Below are 22428 nucleotides of genomic sequence, written 5' to 3' on the forward strand. Positions count from 1 at the left end.
TCAGGGGGTGTTTAGATTCAGGGACTAAAGTTTAGGAGGTGCTCCATGGGGGTGTCGTATTGGGGTGTTTGGATACTAATAAAAAAACAAATTACAGAATCCGTCAGTAATCCGCGAGATGAATTTATTAAGCCTAATTAATCTATCACTAGCACATGTTTACCGTAGCACCACATTGTCAAATCATGGACTAATTAGGTTTAACAAAATTCGTCTCGCAAAATAGTCTCAATCTGTGCATTTAGTTTCATAAATAGTCTATATTTAATACTCCATGTATATGTCTAAACATTCGATAGGACAACGACTAAAGTTTAGGAGGCGGAACCAATCACTCCTAGATTAACATGCATGGACAGCTGTTTCCGACTGTGGAGAAGGATGACTGAAGGTAATGCAGAGAGATTCTGCAGAGACCTGGTTTGATCCAGCACTACTGACATACTGATCTGACCTGAACATGCCATGATGCTGTGTGCTGGCTCCATCCTGCCTTGAGAGTTGTTTGATTGATGCCGTTGAACGAAAAAAGTACAGTATGGAGCCCTCACTTGGCAGACTGCACCCTCGTTATTATTACAAGAAAACAGCCCTTCAAGGACCCCAATCCAACCTAGGCATAGGCACATGCCAGTGAACACGAAGCTACACACAATCCATCATGTCTGATCATAATGTATTAGGTTAGCTCAGCCTCCTATAGAAACTAGTATTCTCATTCAGCGATGATCCATTTTCCAGTCATGGACACTAGGCAATTCCGAACTCAAGGAGCTGTTCGGCTGATGGCTCTGAAGCTGATTTGTTGTGAGAGAAAAATACTGTTTTATGGCTGGCCTTCTATTATTATCTTTCATTTCAGTCTTCAGACTAATTATTGGTTCACGCATTTGAGTTTCAACAGCCAGCCTGCACCTAGCTCTGAATCCTAACCCTTTTAATTTTCGCAGATTCGGAGAAGTAGCTAGAAATTGACAAAATGAAATTGCTAGCAGAGAATGAATAGCATACAGCCAGAGACACCCTTAGTGGCTCAGTGATAGAGTGATGAAGCTGTACTGTGAGAGTAATAGTGTAATTAGAAGGGAGTTGCAGGTGAATGGCATACAATTGGGCCGGTGTCACCAGCAGGCTGCAGGCCCAGCCATTGGTCACGATTCAACTCCCTCAGGCCCATCTCGGCGACAACCCAACCCACGTCGTCTCTGTCGCTGGTTCGCCCGCCCCCTCGTCTGTTCTCTCCCAACGGACAAAGGCCAAACCCTAGCGAGCTTCCGGCGGGCGACAACCGAGGCGAGTTTCTAAGTCGACTCGATTTGATTCACCAACCACCACGTAGCAGCCATCGAGGAGGAAGAGGAAGGGAGTCTAGGAGAGCCGGATTTCAGGTTGTTGTTGCTCGCCTCCCCCTCGCAAGACCCTAGCTAATGAAATTCCCCATCCACAGTCTCTCTACTTCAGTTGAAAAATTATACTTGAGGTTTCCCTTAATCATCATCCAAATCCTCAGTTATACTTGTTTATGCCTCATACTGCACTACAATTAATTACAAATTGAAATGGACAACAAGAAATTACCATGACTTATTATTCTCACCCTCCTACTCCTGTAATACTCCAACCCAGTCAATTGACCAATTGACCAAATGGATCCAACGAATAGGGATGGCTTGCCGCCTAAAGAGCATACCTATATTTTCACGGGTCCATGCCAACTGAAAGGCCATAATTATCCGCAAAGAATGAATGATATACAAACGCAGTAGGTTCAAACGTTCTTTTGTGTCGCTTCGCGCTTCATGTTTTATCTAGTTTTCTATACAACTATTAAGCATGGGATGTTGTTTGTAAGTATATATGATATGGCAGGCGCGATTGGTTTAGCTTAGGCACCTAATTGTTGGTCCTACTCATGCTTATGCAGTTGCTCCGCCGCTGTAGATTTGATTCTCCTGTGTGCAAGTTGTGAGGAGCGAACACATTCACAGGGAAAATCAGAGACCAATGAAATTACAACAGCAAGAATCAGCAGCGGAGCAACAGCAAGGGGGAGAGGAACAGCTCCCTGAAGATCTCCTCTGCCACTTTGAGCAAATCCTACACGATCACCCCCTCATGTATGCCTCTTTTTTTCCTCATCCATCTGTTTATTCTAGCTCAAGTTCCCAAACCAGAGTTTGTTAATTTCTTCCCATAAAAATATATTCTATTTGCAGTGATGAGGTGGGGTTCTTGCATCCGACACAATTCTGCTCACTAGATTGCACCCAAGATGGCAACTCCGCTTCCCAACCTCTAGAGTTCCATCACACAAGATACTTCTGGTGCCGACACCACAAGCTGGCCATCTCCGTTGAGTTCCTCCCCAAGCTTTACCACACTGCTCGGGATGCCTACTGCAATGCAAGAGGTGCCCCACTATCGCCCACTCATCTCATGAGGCACACCAAGGCCCTACTCATACTTTGCCCCGACCTACTCACCGCATGGAACTCCAGGTATGCAATGCTGTCACTCAATGTGTTCCTAAGGGATTTGCATTTCTCACCTTTTGTTCAATTGAGTACTGCAAGCTCCATGCACGGAGGGAAGGGATTTGGATTCCACATGGCACATGCTTTTCATGTGGTCCTGCAGGAAGATGGTGCTATCAGCGGAGTATGATTTGACAAAGCTCAAGGATGAGCTGCAATTGTGTGCCTTGATCCTTTCCTACTCGCCAAAGAACGAGAGCACATGGAGCCATAGGTACACCCCATCTTGCACTTGTGAAGCCAGCTTCCTTGTTGACTTCTTTCTTTCAGACAATGGCTATCTATTTGGAGCTGATTTTGATAATGAAACAAAACTGCATAAAATTTTAAATAACTGTCTGCCACAGGAGATGGGTGATAAAACAAGTTGCTGAGCAACATCAAGATATGTTGGAGCTTATAGGGAATGAATCCATACTGGTCAAAGAGATAGCAGAGGTTATAACTCATGAATACTTGCTTATTCAAGCCGCTAACGGTGTCAGTTTGACTGAGCTTGCCATATTATAAGTTACAATGTTCCATGTCTCTTATATGTAACTGGTAATTAAACTTATACAAAAGTACAGGTACAGACACTATGCACAAAGATAATTGTATGCCTTTTACAGAAATCGAAAATGAACTATCGTGCATGGAGGCATCGATGTTGGCTTATTCCTTACATGACAAGGAAGCAAGTGAGGATAAACGATTCGAACTCTTTGAAAATTCCTTCTCTGTGATTCTTAATCCTGTAGCTGGACTTCCTAGCTACAGAATATCTACTTGTCAGTTACCAATTTCTGTTTTCTGAAGGTGCTGGATGAACTGAAGGAGTCAACAAGATGGAGTGAGCTACATGTTGCTGACAACTGCTGCTTCCACTATCGAAGAGTTAGTAGATTCCCTATGTTTGTAATTAGTACTATATAATACTTGAAGCAAAGAATTGTTTATTACTTGACAATTTTCATATTGACCAGTAGCATCATTTAAGAGCTGCACGATATGTTTTTTTGAAGTAACAAGAGGGGTTATCCCCTACTGAAAAATTTTATTAAACAAAGGAAAAGTCTTAGAGTAGTACTCAGGAAACAAAGAAGGAAATGAAAAAAATAAGGAAGAGAAGGGCAATATGTTTACAAACCAATTTGCAGAGCTTTTGAATTCACACCCTGCTTTAGACTTTATGTTAATGTTAATTTTGGACTTCGATTTGTTGAAATTCCTAAAGACAGTATAGCACACGTATACTGTTTGCTAACCAATCTGATTGACTGCATGTGTACTTACCTGCCTTGTTGCATCCTTGCAGTCCCTGCTGCTTGCCCTACTAGACAACCGCCTTGGGAATGGAGAGGATTCCCTTAGTTGGGAGTCAGAAATTTGCCTGCTATGGAAGGTATGGTGTATTCGTTTAAAAAGCTAATTACTTTTTCGCTATGGTTATTTGTAATCACTTCATCATATCCTCTCTTTCCATTATGAATGTGATACAAAGCAGATAACATAGGATCCATGTGCATATCATTGTGTTTTACAACATTGCTTTTCTTTAGGCAATGGTTAATTGATACCAACCCATCTCGGTGCTGCAAAGTTGATTGTATATGACCTGACAGGAGGAGCTTAGGTGGGATGAGACGCTGATCAGACGCTACCAAGGGAGAGAGGTTTGAAAATTAACCTGCCGTTGTTCTTCCACTTGTGAATCTTGTTGGTCGAGTTTGTGTTTGTTTATACTAGCTGCGGTGGTGTATTTCTGCAGTCGTTATGGAACCATCGTCGGTTCCTTTCACACTGGTGGATACAGCACTTGCTCACTGTTGAAGAAAACTGCTGTCAGCACTCTACAACTGTTTGCTCAACGACATCCCAGATGGATATGTTTGTCACCCAGGAGATACAACTGCTGTCAGAGTTCCTGCATGACCCTGTGGATGAGTTTGAGGAGTCGCGTGTCCAAGCGGAGCTTTCAGCACTCTACATTCTGTGGATAACAAAGGCAATCAGCAGCTGGTTTTACCCAGCTTGCTTGCTTAGTATTGTACATTTGCTAGCATAGATTCTTGCCCTCTCAGGGGTTTAGTTTTAACAGGGAAATTGCTGCGTGTTTTGTTGGATGCAGCAAGTCCCAGCTGTGAAAGGAAAGCTGGAAGAGAGGCTGCATTCCGTTTCCATGGGGAAGCTGAAGGACGTGTTGGCAGGAGCCTGCAGACCGGAGAAGAGGTTTTGGATGAATTTGCTGGGCCTGGCTGATCAAACCAGTGATATACATTAATACACGGCCTTTCTTGTTGAGTTTGAGCCTTCAACATACATGACATGGAGGCCAAGTCTTTGCTTCAGGTCCTATCTCCTATGTGGCTGTAAACTAGACTAAACTGGGGATTACTGGTAAGTTGAAAACAAAAAAGAGGATGTTTGTTGTTTACCCTCATTTGACTTTGGGGGGGGGGGGGGGGGGGGGGGGGGGGGGGGGGGGGGGGGGGGGGGGGGGGGGGGGGGGGGGGGTTGAATCGGGCTTATTCTAAATTTGTTTCAATAATTAAGCCCTACGCTTAGCCTATTTCACCCCCTTGTGTCTAGAAGTGTTTCTATTATTCTACCACACAAGAGTTTTGCACCCTAGGTTTCAATCCTACTCTAACATAGCAATTCTAAGAATGTAATGATATGAATTGAATTACTCAAATGTAAATGCTCAAAGTAAAGAGAAGGAGAGGAACACGGCGATATTTTTCCGAGGTATCGGAGAGTCATCACTCCCTACTAGTCCTTGTTGGAGCACCCGTGCAAGGATGTAGCTTTCCCTTTCCGTGCAAGGATCAAGTGCTCTCTACGGGCTGATTCTTCGACACTCCGTCGCGGTGAATCGTCCACAACCACTCGCACCATGACTTGGGTCATCCACAAGTTTCGTCGGATGATCATCAAGCTTTCAATCATCACCGAGCCGTCTAGGTGATGGCGATCACTAAAAGTACCAAGCACAAACTCTCACTTGATCAAGACAAGCCTAATGAAAAAGGTGGATGCACACTTGCTACTTCCTATGCACTAATGAGGTCCTTAATTTTGGATTATTAAATCTCAATCACCCCACTATGCTCTTGCTCTCCCTTGCACTCTAAATGTGTTTCTTAGCTGAACAAATGGGCAAGAGAGCTAAGTTGGGCGAATGGGAGAAGTATTTATACTCCCCACTTCAAAACATACTCGTTGGGGTCCAATTCAGCATTTTCGGGGGTGACTGGATGCTCAGGTCAAAATGACCGAACGCGTCCGTTCAGTAGCCAATGGCTACATTGCATCATCCTGTCAGATGAGTCTATTAGAGGGACCGGACTCACTGCAGCGTCCGATCTACCTGGACCTGACGCGTCCGGTTGACAAATTTCCTCTTTGGATGCTTACTGTTGTTGACCGGACGCGACAGCGCGCGAGTCCGGTCACTTTCTTCTTCTACGTCCGGTCAGCTATCTACAACGATACCCTGCTGCTACAATTGGTCGGCACGTGCGTGTCCGATCCTAAGTAGGAGCCAATGTCCAGTTGTCCTTCTGCCCCTGTAGCGCGCGCCAACAACTGACCGGACTCTGCATAGTAGCGTCCGGTCACTGCTTCTCCTGCGTCCGGGCAATGAAACAACACTCCATTCACTTCCAAATCATGTACCTTTGTGAATGAGTTTGACTTCAATCAATCTTTGGGCTATACCTGAGCTACCTAGTGATAAGTTTGACAAGTGTGCACCATATCTAAGACATTAGACTCACCTAGGTCAAGCTGCTAGTTCATACCCCCCTTAATAGTATGGCCAAAGGAAAAACAAAGTCATAAACTACTCTAAGTGTCTCTCCAACGCCAAACGACACTTAGAACTAGTCCGTCCTTAACCTTGTCGTCTATCCTTTGAAAACCGAAACGATTTCCATCGATAGGGGCATGAATACCATAATTGCCCAATTAATCATAATTACCATGACCTAACTCAAATTGCCTCTGCAAAACACACGTTAGTCACAGTAATCTTGTGTCGTCATTAATCACCGAAACCTAACTAGGGGCTTAGATGCTTTCAATCTCCCCTTTTTGGTGATTGATGACAACACAACTTCGAGTATGTGTATAAGAGTTGGGTGAGGTTTTCAACATGCTTAGTTCATATAAGCAATTGACAATAAGAACAAAAGAGGGTTAGGCATGCTTATATGACCCAAGCCAACATGATGTACTCACAAGATATGAAAGAAGCACGAGTACATAAAGTAAAGCTTATTTGAACTAGAGTATAACGCGGAAGCAAGGCAAATGAGCAAAAGCAAGTGACATGACATATATATATATATATATATCAAAGTAGAGAGCACACATGTCACATAAGTTTCACAATCACACATATATCACAAATAACACAACGCATGAAAGTAAACATGAATGCATATCACACACAAAAGAACGAGTCCATCTCACACGCTCCCCCTAAAAGAACGAGTCCATCTCACACGCTCCCCCTAAATCTAACATATTCAGTCCCTCTTCCCCTTTGACATCAAGCACCAAAACCTAAGGGTCGAACGGCGAGGTAGAAGCAGAAGGGTCAGGCACTGAGGTACGGTGAGAGATCTAAAATTGAGTAGCATCATCATCTGACTCTAGACTCAGAACAGTCGGATCGGCTGGAGCAATCAACGGCTGACCCTCTGACTCTAAAGCAGGAAGTGGAGCGGTCTAGGTCTGCTCTGCAGTCTCAGTAGCTAGGTCGGCTAGCTAAGAAGTAGAAGCTAAAGCTATAGCCTGACCCTAAGGCTCTAAAGTTGTCTCTGTAGGAAGTGGAGTCACAACTGCTTCTGTCTCTGTCGCTGAAACCTCAAGTGTAGGAGTGACTATCTAAGGTGGCTCTAACGAAGCAACAGAAGACAGGAGAGTCTCGATAGTTCTTGTGACTGGAGCTACTACTGTAGTAATAGGCACCTAAAGCTCTAGAGGTGTGGGGTGACCTGTGATCTCGCTAAAAGTGATAGCCAAACTCTTGGAGACCGGTGTATCTGTCACTAACACTGACTTGGACTAAGTAGGGGTGAATCCGATGACAATCAGAGTGAAGCCCTGAGTCTGTGTCCCTGGTGTAGCAAACCACTACGAGACCTGCTCAGTGGGCGAGGCAAATTGTGGAGCTATCTGTCCTTAACTCTGAAACCCACTAGGCTGTATAGCTAGAGTCACTGGGGTACTAGTAACAGTCGAACCAAGCTGCAACGTGGACCGAAAAGGAGCAATCCCTATAGCTGTAAGGACATGCTGCATGAAGCCAAGAAGCTGCCACTAAGTCTCTAGCTACTGTTGCTAGAACTAGTTCTGCCGGGTCTGCATTTGAGTGAGAGCTGCAGCTGTGGCCTGTGCCTGACGTGTCTGCTCCTGTTGTATCCTATCAAGTATCGCTATTAGAGCAGGGTCTGTCTACGGTGACTGAGGTGGAGCTGAGCTAGAACCACTGGCCTCTTTGTTGTGAGCCCGTGGGGGCATCCATGGAATAGGCTGGTAGTCCTCGTCTGAACTGTCAGACAGGTCATCCTCATCCTCGTTGTCTGGCTGTGCCTCCAAGTCTGCAAGCTCTGACTCTACCAAAGCTCTGATGGCCTCGTCCTATTTGGCCTCTGTCTCTAGCACCTCGGCCCTCTGGCAACGGCTCTGCCTCGGTGTCCTACTCCTAGTACTAGAACCCATCAGCTGGCGCATGTCGTACTCAGGGAACTTGGTAGTAGTACCAATCAACTCAATCACTACCTCAGGAGGTATATGTGAACAGGCCTGTAGGATGAGAAACCAGATTCAATGGGCATATGGTAGCTGACGGTGGCCCTTGAAGCCCTCTGCTAAAGTGTCCTCCATCTCTGAGAGTATCAAGTCCCAAATGTCAAACGGTGTCTGAGAGATCAGATGGTGGACTAACCAAAGCCGAATCTATGTCAATCCCTCGTGGTAGCCACCCCTTGGAAGTAAGGTCCTCCTCATGATGATGTCTAGAAGATGAGCCATAGGTGTAAGGGCACTCGGAGTGCGCCTCGAACCCTCGCCGAAAGGCTCTCAAAAGTAGGCTCTTACTAGGTCAGTGGGTGGCACTGCTCTACCGTGAGGACGTCTCGGTGGCTGAGTCTGTCCACAACAGATCTGGTTAATCCTGGTGGCTGACTCTAGAATCCTTAGTATCTCTCTGACCCTATTATTGTACAACATGCGGTCACATCCTCTAAAAGCGAAGTGAATGAACCTATGACCGAGGTCGATCCACAAGGAGGCGTAGAACTCTCTAACCCAACTAGCAACGTACCTACCGGTTTGCCCCAAGAGGTCTGCCAAGCTAGGTAGGAAAGTGAGTTGGGGACGAACTTGCTCTCCTCCAGCTGCCACTATAGCCTCCAAGCGACACACTCTCTAGGATCTAAAAGCTACACCACTGTTTAGATATGCATTATAGAAATCCTCCTGTAGCACTATGTAGAAACCCTTTGAAGCCCTCTCGTCCCGCTGAGGTGGGAACCACTGCTCAACCTCCACAAAGCGAAGCTGCTGCACCTTCTGAGCTGTGGCTGCCCTCAAGTCCAAGTGCTCAACTAGTGATGGGCCTCATGGTCTGGGAGGTGGCCGAGAACCACGCCTCTGCCTCTCTAACCTAGGTGTCACCTAAGCACGAGCATGACCTGAGCGTCGTAGTGGCTGCTCCTGCTGCAGCTCTACCTCCTCCTGGTGCTACTCGGTCTCCTCCTGGGGCTCAATCTCCTCCACACGAGGGTCCTCTAGTGCATCCTCCAGAGAAACACGCTGACATCCAAGCATGATAGTACCACGTGGACTACCATGACTAGCCTCAAACTCCTCCACTGTGGCCCTCTAAGCTGGTGACAACTAATCGCCAATACAAACACCACTGCCTCTGCCACCTTTCTCAGCACGCTCTGTGGCGATGACCACTGCTGCTGCTCTCTACCTCTATGTCATCAAGCTTGCGTTTCTTCTTTTTAACCGTCTTCTTTGGCTCCTTCCCCTTTTCCTGCTCTGTCAGGTGAGGTGGACACCTCTCATCATCGCTGGGACCACCCCCGACGTTCTTGCAACGAGCCATGACTATCAATTGAGAGAACAACTATCACTAAACAATATCAAGCAATCAAGAGCTCCCCTTGACTCAGAGAATCACTACCACTAACAAGGTTAACTACAAGAACCACTGCCACTGACTATGCAATCGCTGCCCACTGACAATTGTGAGGCTTGGCCTCAATCCATGCTCGTGGGCTTGGCCCCGAGTTTATCTGCCACTAAAACACTGACCAAGCACCTCATTGCCCAAACTTGTTGCACGACAGAATATAGAAGGGTACATAAGCATCACATATGCACTAGAGAGGCGATTAACCTAATTGAAGCAAGCATAGTAAGAGAAGAAGTGAGCAATGGCTTGCTACCTTACACAACCCTATGAACAGGTGAGAACTGAGCATGGCGAGGCACCACACAATCACGATAAGGATCTGCAAGCGAAAAGTGGCCGAGGAAAGAATCAAGGACAGTGCTAGACTTGTACAGGCATTCTATTGAGCATGAAGGGAGAAGGCAGAGTGCCCACCCGAGGTGGAAGGAATGTAGGCCAAGGAATTCACCTAGGTGCAGTGCTGGAGGTCAAGGCCAAGGATGCGACGTCGCCTGAGCTGAGAAGGAAGACGGTGCACCAGTGGAGGAGTGACACTACGACGGTGGTAGGGCACGACCAGGCACAGTCCCGAGTAGGGCGCGGTGGTGGAGAGGTAGCATGAGGGCACGGCACGTCGATGGTCGTGAGGAAGTGCGTGCGCGGCGAGAGGCGCAGGCGCGGCGATGATGGTGGTGCGGCGGTTGGAGTGACGCATGCATGATAATGGGAGCGCGAGCGAGGCGTGGCAGCGGTGGTAGCACGGTGGCCAGAGAGGCACAGTCATGGTGGTAGTTAGGGTTAGAGTGGCGGTGGCGCGGCGTATGGAAAGAAAGAGGTGGGCGTGACCAAATGAGCAGAAGGGAAGTGGGCCCCCGCACATCAATCGGAGTTTGAAACAAATCACGTGAACACTGTTGCGATCGGACGCACTGGTGGAAATGACCTGACGGTGCTCCCCTGAGTTCGATCAATTACAGAGAGGTCCAAAAATGCCTTCATGGTGATTTGACGCATCCGTTGCACGTGACCTAACGCGGTGTAGAGTCTAGTTGATTCCTGTGAACATCCTCGTGATGATCGGACATTGAGACATCTGTATCTGATGCTGCTGAGAACCTGTTGATGCGTTAGGTCCACCATGCATAGATCGACCGAACGCTGCAAGCTGTGAGTCCGGTTGAGCGTCTGGTCACAATTCAGCAGTAGATCTTCCTTCTGCCTCTGCGACGCTTTCTCCCAATCAAGTTCCAATACAAATAAACACCAAAAGACCACCAATTGAAACTAATATGAGAGACCTCGCTCAAACCCTCAAGATTTTCAAAATATTTTGCCTTCGACTATAATTCTTTTTAGAAAGATACGCAACAAAAGAGGCGAGGAGCAACATGTGGCCACACAACAGGGATTTCAACCATTAGGAGCTTCAAATGCTCCCCCTATTTGTGGACGAACACAGCGGATGCTCAAAAGATAACCGAAAAGAAACGACAAAGCAACACACATGCATATGCAATGCAATACAAGAAAGGTAAAGCTAGTTGCTTGTCAGGTTTAATCTAAGGTTAAGCTTCTTCACACGCTTTTCGACGGTTATCTTAACCATGTTAGACAAGCTCTAAGTGCATTACTAAAAATTAAACATGTTTTATATTACAATGCAATGCAAGAGACAACACAAGCTCATTTTTTGTGAAGTTACTTAGATCAAGCACATTGAGCTCATTCCTCAACTGACAAAACATAGCCTCATCTAGCAGTTTTGTGAAGATATCCGCCAATTGATCCTCGGTCCTTACACCTTCTAGTGATATATTATTTTTAGCAACATGATCTCTAAGAAAGTGATGTCGGATATCTATGTGCTTGGTGCGAGAGTGTTGAACTGGGTTATTAGCAAGTTTTACCGCGCTCTCATTGTCACACAAGAGATGTCCTCTTTCTAGAACTACACCATAGTCTAGAAGAGTTTGCTTCATGTAAAGAATTTGTGCACAATAAGCACCCGCGGCAATGACTCCGCCTCGGCGGTGGACAAGGACACACTATTTTGCTTCTTAGAGGTCCAAGACACTAGTGATCTACCAAGCAAATGACACCCTCCGGATGTGCTTTTTCTATCAATTTTGCAACTGACATAATCCGAATCAGAATAGCCAACTAGTCAGAATCTAGCCTCTTTGGGATACCAAAGACCAATACTTGGTGTGTGCTTAAGGTACCTATGGATTCTTTTAACGACAACCATGTAAGCCTCCTTAGGATTAGCTTAAAATCTAGCACACATACACACACTAAACATGATGTCAGGCCTAGATGCGGTCAAGTATAATAAGCTACCAATCATAGAATGGTAGAGAGTTTGATCAACCGATTTATCTCTCTCATCTAGGTTGAGATGTCCATTAGATGGCATTGATGTCTTGATTGGCTTACATTCATCCATTTTAAACCTCTTGAGAAGATCCTTGGTATATTTTTCTTGAGAGATGAAGATCCCTTCTCCTATTTGCTTGACTTAAAAACCAAGAAAGAATATAAGCTCTCCAATAATAGACATCTCGAACTCCTTTGACATTAATTTACCAAACTCTTTGCAATAGTCTTCATTTGATGAGCCAAATATGATATCATCAACATATACTTGATAAATGAAGATCTCTCCATCAAGCTTCTTGGTGAATAGTGTGGTGTCGACCTTCCCAATGATGAAGCCCTTCTCAATGAGGAAATCCTAAAGGTGCTCATACCAAGCTCTTGAGGCTTGCTTTAGCCCATATAGCGCCTTGAACAACCTATAAACATGATTAGGATATCTAGGGTCTTCAAACCCGGGAGGTTGATCAACATAGACTAGTTCATTTATGAATCCATTTAAAAATACACTTTTAACATCTATTTGATATAATTTTATTTCATGATGAGATGCATATGCAAGAAGGATATGAATGGCTTCAAGTCTTGCAACCGGTGCAAAGGTCTCTCCAAAATCCAACCCTTCAACTTGAGAGAACCCCTTTGCAACTAGCCTTGCCTTGTTCCTCACAACGATGCCTTGATCATCTTGTTGCGGAACACCCACTTTGTTCCAAGAACTCCTGCATCTTGTGGTCGCTCTTCAAGTGTCCAAACTTTATTACGGGTGAAGTTATTCAATTCTTCATGCATGGTATTTATCCAATCCAGATCTTGAAGAACTTCTTCTATATTCTTAGGCCCAATACAAGAAACAAATGAGTGATATTCAATAAATGAAGTAAGTTTTTAAGAGCGAGTCATTACACCCTGTGAAGGACTTCCTATGATGAGATCTTGTGGATGTGCTTGTAGTAGGGGTGAATTTCTTCTATCAACCACTTGATGAGGAGGTTGTGGAGCATCAACATCTTAGGCTTATGCCACCATTTGGTCATTTGAGATGTGAGTATCTTCATCTTTATCATCACTTGAGCTATCATGATCAACTTTTACTTTGCCCCTCTTCTCTTGGCTATCCTTGAATGCCAAATCTTTTTTCTTAGTGGAAGAAGAGACATCTTGTGGAGTGATGTGCATGTACATCTCATGTGCATTGATCTTCCCCAATATTTGAGTTGGCGTGGTGGTGGAAAGATCACCTTGATAAAGCACCATCATAATATGTCCATACTTGTTAATGGGGAGGACACTCAAGATCTTTCTCACAACATCGGATGGTTGCATTTGAGTGAGTCCAAGCCCATTGACCTCCTCTACAAGAACATTCAAGCGTGAATACATTTCATTAGCACTTTCACTAGAAAGCATTTCAAATGAATTAAGCTTCTTCATTACAAGGTGATAGTGTTCCTCATGCTCACTCTTGGTTCCCTCATGGAGCGCACAAATGTCTAACCATAGTGAATGGGCGTCTTTGTGGTTTCGCACATGGTTAAAGACATCCTTGCAAAGGCCTCTAAAAATAGTGTTTCTAGCCTTTATATTCCACTTCTCGTAGTGAACCTCATCACCTTGAAGGTTAGTGGGATCCCTAGGTGTTGAGAAACCTTGTGAGGCGGCTCTAAGCACTCCAACATCTAAAGCCTCTAGGTATGCCTCCATGCGAATTTTCCAATAAGGAAAATCATCTCCCTCAAAGACAGGAGGGAGTCCATCCCCATGGGACATCTTGCTCTAGGCGGTTAAGCCTAATTTAAGAAGCACGAGGATCTAATACCAATTAAAAGGATCAACATACCCAAGAGAGGGGTGAATTGGGCTAATTCTAAATTTCTTTCAATAATTAAGCCCTACACTTAGCCCATTTCACCCCCTTGTGCCTAGAAGTGTTTCTATTGTTCTACCGCTAGTCCTCACTCCCTACTAGTCCTTGTTGGAGCATCCACGTAAGGGTGTAGCTCCCCCTTGATCCACGCAAGGATCAAGTGCTCTGCCTTGCACTAATGAGGTCCTTAATCTTGGATTATTAAATCTCAATCACCCCACTAGACTCTTGCTCTCGCTTGCACTCCAAAGGTGTTTCTTAGCTGAACAAATGGGCAAGAGAACTCAATTGGATGAGTAGGATATGTATTTATAACCCCCATTCAAAATATAATGGTTGGGGTCCAACTCATCATTTTTCGGGGTGACCGGACGCGTAGGTCCATGTGACCGGATGCATTGGTCAGTAGCCAATGGCTACGTCGCATCACCCTGTCAGAGAGGGTCGTTGGAGTGACTGGATGCAGAGGAGCGTCCAATCCTCCTAGACCTAACGCATTCGGTCCTCAGATTTCCTCTCTGGAACCTTACTGATGTTGACTGGACGCTGCAAACACAGCGTCCGGTCATTCACTGTTCAGCATCTGATTCTTCATCAACACTGAGACCTAGCTGCTACAGTGTCAGCACCAGCTGAAAGCTCTAGTTTGGTTTTGGTGAATTGATGAAATCTTTAGTGCTAACCTAGTTTATCAAAGTGATTATGAGATAGGTAGCACTACTCCAAGTGATGAAGCAAATGAAGATCATGACATGATGATGATGATGACACGGTGATGATAAAATGCTTGGACTTGGAAAAAAGAAAAGAAAAACAAAAAGCTCAAGGCAAAGGTGAAATTGATAGGAGCTTTTCGGTTTAGTAATTGAGACACTTAGAGAGTGTGATCACATTTAGGATTGATAGTCGTACTATTAAGAGGGTGAAACTCGTATTAAAATGCGGTTATCAAAGTGCTACTAGATGCTCTAACTCATTGCATATGCATTTAGGATCTAGTGGAGTGCTAACACCCTTAAAAATGTTTTGTGAAAATATGCTAACACACATACACAAAGGTGATACACATTGTGTTTAGCACTTGGGAGCAAGGGTTCAAAACTTCACCGGTGGAGTGTCCGCCTGTAGAGTGCAGACAGACCAACGATGCCACCGGCGCCCTATACAGAAAAGACAGGGTTTCACAGAGTGCATCGAACGCTAGTCATGCAGTGACCAGATGCTGGGGTCCTACATCCAGTCAGTGGCGCGTAGTGAAGGCTGCCCTCAGTCTCTTGATCGGACACAGGCGACCGGACTCTGGCTGAATACTGTTCAGTGTCCGGTCCTGCTGATGTGGCAGCGCATGGAGAAGTGAGTGAGTGACCGAACGCTGGGCGAGTCCGTGAAAGGTCCTAATGGCTAGAGGGGGGATGAATAGCCTATTAAAAAATTCTACAACAACACTTAACAAACCGGTTAGACAATTATGAGGTAAAGCAAGTGTTGCGCTAGCCTACTAAAAATGCAAGCCACCTACCACAATTCTAGTTTCTATAGTTTCTTTTCACACAATGGCTATGTCACTATACTAAGTTAGTGTACTCTCAAAGACTAACTAAAGAGCCACACTAACTAAACTAACAAGCTCTCACAACTAGCTATACTAAAGAGCTTGATAACTAGTTTGCGAAAATGTAAATAGAGAGAGTAAGATGGTTATACCGCCGTGTCGAGGAATGAACCAATCAATCACAAGAATTAATATCAATGAAGACCAATCACCTCGGAATCAAATAATGACACAATGATTTTTTACCGAGGTTCACTTGCTTGCCGGCAAGGTAATCCTCGTTGGGGCGATTCACTTACTTGGAGGTTCACGCGTTAATTGGCATCACACGCCAAACCCTCAACAGGGCGCCGCACAACCAACACAAGATGAGGATCACACAAGCCACGAGCAATTTAATAGAGCCATTGTACCCCTTCACTGGACACTGCTCGGGGTGTCCGAACGCTCTGGTTATATCGACCGGACACACCCTGCCAGCGTCCGGTCAATGGATGGCTGCCACGTCATCCCTCTCTTTAAATATTGAGTGCACGATCGCAACAGTCAAGTGATGACCGGACACGCTGCTCGAAGTGACCGGACACAGGACCCCAACGTCCGGTCATTTCTAGTAAGGTTCCACTCGTGACCGGACACATCCGGTCATGCCCGACCGGACTCACCCAGCATCCGGTCAGTCACTGTCACCTCTGTGTTGCCACGTAAGCGGGACCGGATGCACCCAACCAGCGTTCGGTCATGAAGTGACCCAGCGTCTGGTCGAAGACCGATGCCAGCGTCTTCACCGCTTCCACTGACCAGACGCTCCGGTCTAGTTGAGACCAGCGTCCAGTGCTTTCTGTGAGACCCTGTCTTTTCTATACAGGGCGCCAGTGAAGTTTCTAACCCTTGCTCAAATGTGCTAATCACCAAGTGTATCACCTTGTGCACATGTGTTAGCATATTTTCACAAATGTTTTCAAGGGTGTTAGCACTCCACTAGATCCTAAATGCATATGCAATGAGTTAGAGCATCTAGTGGCACTTTGATAACCGCATTTCGATACGAGTTTCACCTCTCTTAATAGTACGGCTATCGAACCTAAATATGATCACACTCACTAAGTGTCTTGATCACCAAAACAAAATGGCTCCTACCACTTATACCTTTGCCTTGAGCCTTTTATTTTTCTCTTTCTTCTTTTCAAGTTCAAGCACTTGATCATCACCATGGCATCACCATCATCATGTCATGATCTTCATTTGCTTCACCACTTGGAATGTGCTACATATTTCATGATCACTTTGATAAACTAGGTTAGCACTTAGGGTTTCATCAATTCACCAAAACCAAACTAGAGCTTTCAGTTCAGTCGGGCATGACCGGACGCGTCCGGTCACGAATTTCTACCTCTGGAAGCTTAGTGGAAGTGACCGGACACTGGGGTCCTGTGTCCGGTCCAATACTGTAGTGCATCCGGTCACAACTTAAATGCACTGATGACTATTGAGATTGGGCGATCAACATTTGAAGCAGGGGACACGTGGCGTGCATTGCGCGACTAGATGCTGGGGTCCTTCTTCTGGTCAAACCGACCGGTGCATCCGATCGCCCTGATTTTTAGTGGACTGAGGAGCCAACGATTGTATTTCATGGGGGCTTCTATTTAAGCTCCATGGCCAGCTCTAGCTCACACTCTTGGCCATTTTACATTGACATGGCAACCTTGTGAGCTTAGCCCAAGCCCTCCCACTCATCTCCATCATTGATTCATCATCTTTGTGAGATTGGGAGTGAATCCAAGTGCATTGCTTGAGTGTTTGCATTTAGAGGCACTTGGTGTTCGTGTTTCGCTGCGGGATTCGCTTATTACACTTGGTGGTTGCCGCCACCTAGATGGCTTGGAGCAGCGAGGATTGTTGAGCAGAGGTTGGTGATTGTCTCCGGCTCCGATCTTGGTGATTGTGAGGGGTTCTTGACCTTTTTCCGGTGGAGAGTTAAAAGGTACTCTAGTAAATTGCTCGTCGCTTGTGTGATCCTCTTCTTATGTTAGTTGTGCAGCACCCTATTGAGGGTTTGGTGTGGCGTGAACCTCAAAGTGAGTGAATCGCCACAACGAGGACTAGCTTGCCGGCAAGCAAGTAAACCTCGGTAAAAAATCATTGTGTCAACATTTGATTCCAGGGTGATTGGTCTTCATTGATATTCATTCTTGTGTTTGATTGGTTCATTCCTCCACTCGGTGGTACAACCATCTTGCTCTCTCTCTTTACATTACCGCAAACTAGTTGTCAAGCTCTTTAGTGTAGCTAGTTATGAGAGCTTGTTAGTTTAGATAGTGTGGCTCTTTAGTTAGCCTTTGAGAGCATATTAACTTAGTATAGTGACATAGCCATTGTGTGGATAGAGACTATCTAAACTAGAATTGTGGTAGGTGGCTTGCATTTTTAGTAGGCTAGCGCAACACTTGCTTCGCCTCATATTTGTCTAACCGGTTTGCTAAGTGTTGTTATAAAATTTTTAATAAGCTATTCACCCCCTCTATCCATTAGGACCTTTCACCAGCGCATCTGGTCCCAATCAATGCGCAGCGTCCGATCTCTCCTCAGCTTCTACTGTGCGAGCTGAACACTGATCGGACGCAGCACCGGTGAGTCCGATCAACACTAAATCGGCGTCCGGTTAATCATTTGACCCTCTATTCACTTCCAATTCAAATTCTTTTGTGAATGAATTTGACTCCAATTGATCTTAGGACTATTCCTGAGCTACCTAGTTCTAAGTTTGACAAGTGTGCACCACATCTAACCCATTAGACTCACCTAGGTCAAGTTACTAGTTCATACCCCCTTAATAGTACGACCAAAGGAAAAACAAAGTCCTAAACTACTCTAAGTGTCTCTCCAACGCCAAACGATGCTTAGAACTAGTCCATCCTTAACCTTATCATCCATCCTTTGAAAACCGAAACTATTTCCATCGTTAGGGGCATGAAAACCATAATTGCCCAAACAATCATCATGACCATGACCTAATTCTAGTTGCCTCTGCAAAATACACATTAGTCACCGTAATCTCATGTCATCATTAATCACCAAAACCCAACTAGGAGCCTAGATGCTTTCAGACTCATTAGACACTAACTCATGAGATAGAACAAGATTGTCATGACTAATCTTGAGATTGGTGTACTCTTCTTTTAGCAAGTTGTAACTAGTGATGAGCTCATTGTGTATCCCCTCAAGTTCATCATATTTTTTCTCTAAGCTCCCTTTTAGAGGTTTTGAACTTCTTGAGTTTGGATGACACAATTTTATTTTCTTCTCTAAGCTCATTGTTGATGATAGTTAACAACCATTATAAACCATCAATATAACATGTATAAGTACATAAATATAATCACCAATGAAGGTTTAGGGGTTTAAACTAACAAATTCAACAAGTTTTGGTGAATCTGTATTTTCTGCAGGGTTTATCCAAAAAATCATCAAGGTGGATCTACATGTCAGATTTAATTGTGCTTATCTGTAGCGAAACGGACACTAAAAGACTCTAGAAGACTCGAGAGGACTCCACATCGAAGCGGAGGGCGAGACGCTGCCAGCCCCACCTGTAAGCCGCTTGGCCCCTAGGGCCCACCTATCAGCCCCTCGTTATGTCGGTTCTCCACCACCTTCTAGATTGCATCTACGCCGTCCTTTAAGTCGGTTTGATCTAAGGGCTCATGTTGGATGCTCCGGCCTATATATATCAGCCCCTACCCCCTGAGAAGGCATAAGTCATTTGAGAAGACAGAAACCCTAATCATCCTTAGAGCTCCATCATATTCTAGGGCATAGCTAGTTAGGCTTGGTCTAGAGGGATGCAAACAGGCTTTGCTTGGATTCCCGATCTTATCAAGAGCATGGTTTCATATAATCTTTGTACCCCTTTCTCTCTCTCTTTTGTATCTTCATTACTTTTATATGCTAGTTACAATTGTTATGACAATATCAGTATTCATCTTATTTATGTTTTTTGTTATAATGTTCATGGTCTACTTTGATTATATGCTTAGTATAGTTAGATTATCATTATGTTCATGCATAAGTTCGCATAGCGCTCACTCTAAGGATACATGGGTGGGTGGTCGACATTATGTAAGCGTGGTACTTATACATTATTTACCTGTGGATACACCCTATATTCTGGGTCATGTGGTAGATCGCGGATGTGATACTCCCGTTGAGTCCTTTGTAGTCCACTCCCCGAATATAGGCACACGTAGGGTTCGGTTACGAAGGAAGAGCAAGCTCTGTTCTTAATCTTTCTTAGTAATATCCCTTATGTGTAGATATGATGATGATCTTAGCAATGATTACTAGGTATAATTGCACTAATCAATATATGCTTTGACTTGTAATTAAGAATGACTTAGGAATTATTCCTCTAATATTCTACCTGACCATGCTAATGTCATAGAAAGAAATACTCTGAGTGATTTATCATTATCATTGATCAATACTCATCATCTTATCCTATGACTTACCCCTGTTATGAGTAGAATATTGATTATGGTTTACTTCTGCTTCAATAGTATAAGTTATCAATACATGTCCATGCTAAATCTTCCCTGTGGTAAAAATATAAATAAAGATACCTAAAATACTCTCGGATAAAATGCTATAATGGTATATTATCTATGCGCTTGCAGATCCTTTTCATTCATATATTTATTTATTCTTCCTAGTCACATAATTAATAAAGAACTGCTTAGTATTATTTTAGTAGTAATGCTATGTAGTATCAACAATTATATCTGATATCATCACTAGGGATGACAACCTAGTAAAATTAGGAGATATAGGTTTATAATATGTGGCTATTTAAAAACAAGTGACACGTTAATAAATACCAACAAGTATTTCTAGTGCTGTTACTAGGGACTAGATTTAAAACTCTATTCTCAGTAGCGATGCTAAGAAATGTCAACACTCATCACTAGCTTTTTCGGCTATGTCATACTTTGCTAAGAGTGAGTCATTCTCAAGTTCTAGTTTCTCATTTTTAGCTCTTGTCTTTCTAATGATTTTAGTGTATTGGTTTAGCAATTTGACAAGATCATCATAAGAAGGTGATTCAAATTCTTCATCACTATCACTACTATTCTCATCATCACTAGCATTGTCATCACCACTACTATCATCATCATTTTGTACCTTTCGTTCACCCTTGTCTATGAGGCATATGTGTGTAGAGGATGATGATGGCGGTGTCGGTGGAGATAGTGAAGAGCCAATCACAAGAGCGGCCACCTTCTCCTTCTCATTTTCATTTTCATCATCGGATGAGCCACTTGATGATTCAATATCCGTGAGCCAATTACCAACAATATAGGCCTTGCCATTCTTCTTCTTCTTGTGAAATTTCTTCTTCTTGCCATCCTTCTTGTATGGCTTGTTCTTTTACTTCTCATTATCATCATCACTTGAGTCATCTTTGTTGCCCTTGTACTTCTTCTTGTACTTGTCTTTCTTGGGTTTGGGGCATTGATGAGCTAGATGACCAAGATCTCCATAATTGTAGCAATCCATTTCAGAGATGGGCTTTCTTCTACTACTAGTGAAGAATTTCTTCTTTTTGCCATCAAACTTGACACCATTCTTATTTAGCTTCTTGAGCATCTTGGCGGTTCTTCTCACCATGAGAGCAAGACTTGCATCATCAATCTCATCATCACTTGAGCTATCATGATCAACTTTTGCTTTGCCCCTCTTCTCTTGGCTAGCCTTAAAAGTCAAATCTTTCTTCTTGGTGGAAGAAGAGCCATCTTGTAGAGTGATGTGCATATATATCTCATGTGCATTGATCTTCCCTAATATTTGAGTTGCTGTAGCGGTGGAAAGATCACCTTGATGAAGCACCGTCACAATATGCTCATACTTGTCAATGGGGAGGACACTCAAGATCTTTCTCACAACATTGGATGGTTGCATTTGAGTGAGTCCAAGCCCATTGACCTCCTCTATAAGAACATTCAAGCGTGAATACATTTCATTAACACTTTCACTAGGAAGCATTTCAAATGAATTAATCTTCTTCATTACAAGATGATAGCGTTCCTTACGCTCACTCTTAGTTTTCTTATGGAACGCACAAATGTCCTACCATAGTGAATGAGCGTCTTTGTGGTTCCGCACACGGTTAAAGACATCTTTGCAAAGGCCTCTAAAAAGAGTGTTTCTAACCTTTATATTCCACTTCTTGCAATGAACCTCATCACCTTGAAGGTTGGCGGGATCCTTAGGTTTTGGAAAGCCTTGTGAGGCGGCTCTAAGTACTCCAACATCTAAAGCCTCTAGGTAAGCCTCCATGCGAATTTTTCAATAAGGGAAATCATCTCTCTCAAAGACGGGAGGGGGTCCATCCCCGTGGGGCATCTTACTCTAGGCAGTTAAGCCTAATTTAAGGAGCACGAGGCTCTGATACCAATTGAAAGAATCAAGATGCCCAAAAGTGGGGTGAATTTGGCTTATTCTAAAATTTTTTCAATAATTAAGCCCTACACTTAGCCCATTTCACTCCCTTATGCCTAGAAGTATTTCTGTTGTTCTACCACACAAGAGTTTTGTACCCTAGGTTCCAATCCTACTCTACCATTGGCAATTCTAAGAATGTAAATACATAAATTGAATTACTCAAATGTAAATGCTCAAAGTAAAGATAAGGTGAGGAACGCGGCGATGTTTTTCCGAGGTATCAGAGAGTCGCCACTCCCCACTAGTCCTCGTTGGAGCACCCGCGTAAGGGTGTAGCTCCCTTTAATCCTCGCATGGATCAAGTACTCTCTACGGGCTGATTCTTCGATACTCCGTCATGGTGAATCACCCACAACCACTCACATCATGACTTGGGTCATCCACAAGCTCCGCCGGATGATCACCAAGCTTCCAATCACCA

The 22428-nt window shown here is 44.2% G+C and overlaps 1 protein-coding gene across 2 annotated transcripts; it reads left to right on the forward strand.

Moving 5' to 3' along the window:
- Positions 1-1250: 1250 nt before the first annotated feature.
- LOC136462421 (uncharacterized) lies at positions 1251-4925 on the forward strand. 2 transcript variants are annotated; one of them, XM_066461523.1, is made up of 11 exons: positions 1251-1388; positions 1942-2117; positions 2217-2498; positions 2638-2748; positions 2882-2972; positions 3146-3214; positions 3333-3410; positions 3832-3918; positions 4139-4189; positions 4285-4521; positions 4645-4925. In XM_066461523.1, exons 2-11 carry the CDS (start codon positions 2005-2007, stop codon positions 4795-4797), a joined length of 1272 nt encoding a protein of 423 aa, XP_066317620.1. In that variant the 5' UTR covers positions 1251-1388; positions 1942-2004; the 3' UTR covers positions 4798-4925. The 2 variants fall into 2 exon arrangements, with proteins under 2 accessions (XP_066317620.1, XP_066317619.1); XM_066461522.1 differs by having other exon boundaries at positions 1256-1388; positions 1925-2117.
- The last annotated feature ends 17503 nt before the right edge of the window (positions 4926-22428 follow it).

The sequence above is a fragment of the Miscanthus floridulus genome, chromosome 7 (genome assembly GCF_019320115.1).
Source record: "Miscanthus floridulus cultivar M001 chromosome 7, ASM1932011v1, whole genome shotgun sequence".
In the NCBI taxonomy this organism is placed as follows: Eukaryota; Viridiplantae; Streptophyta; class Magnoliopsida; order Poales; family Poaceae; genus Miscanthus; species Miscanthus floridulus.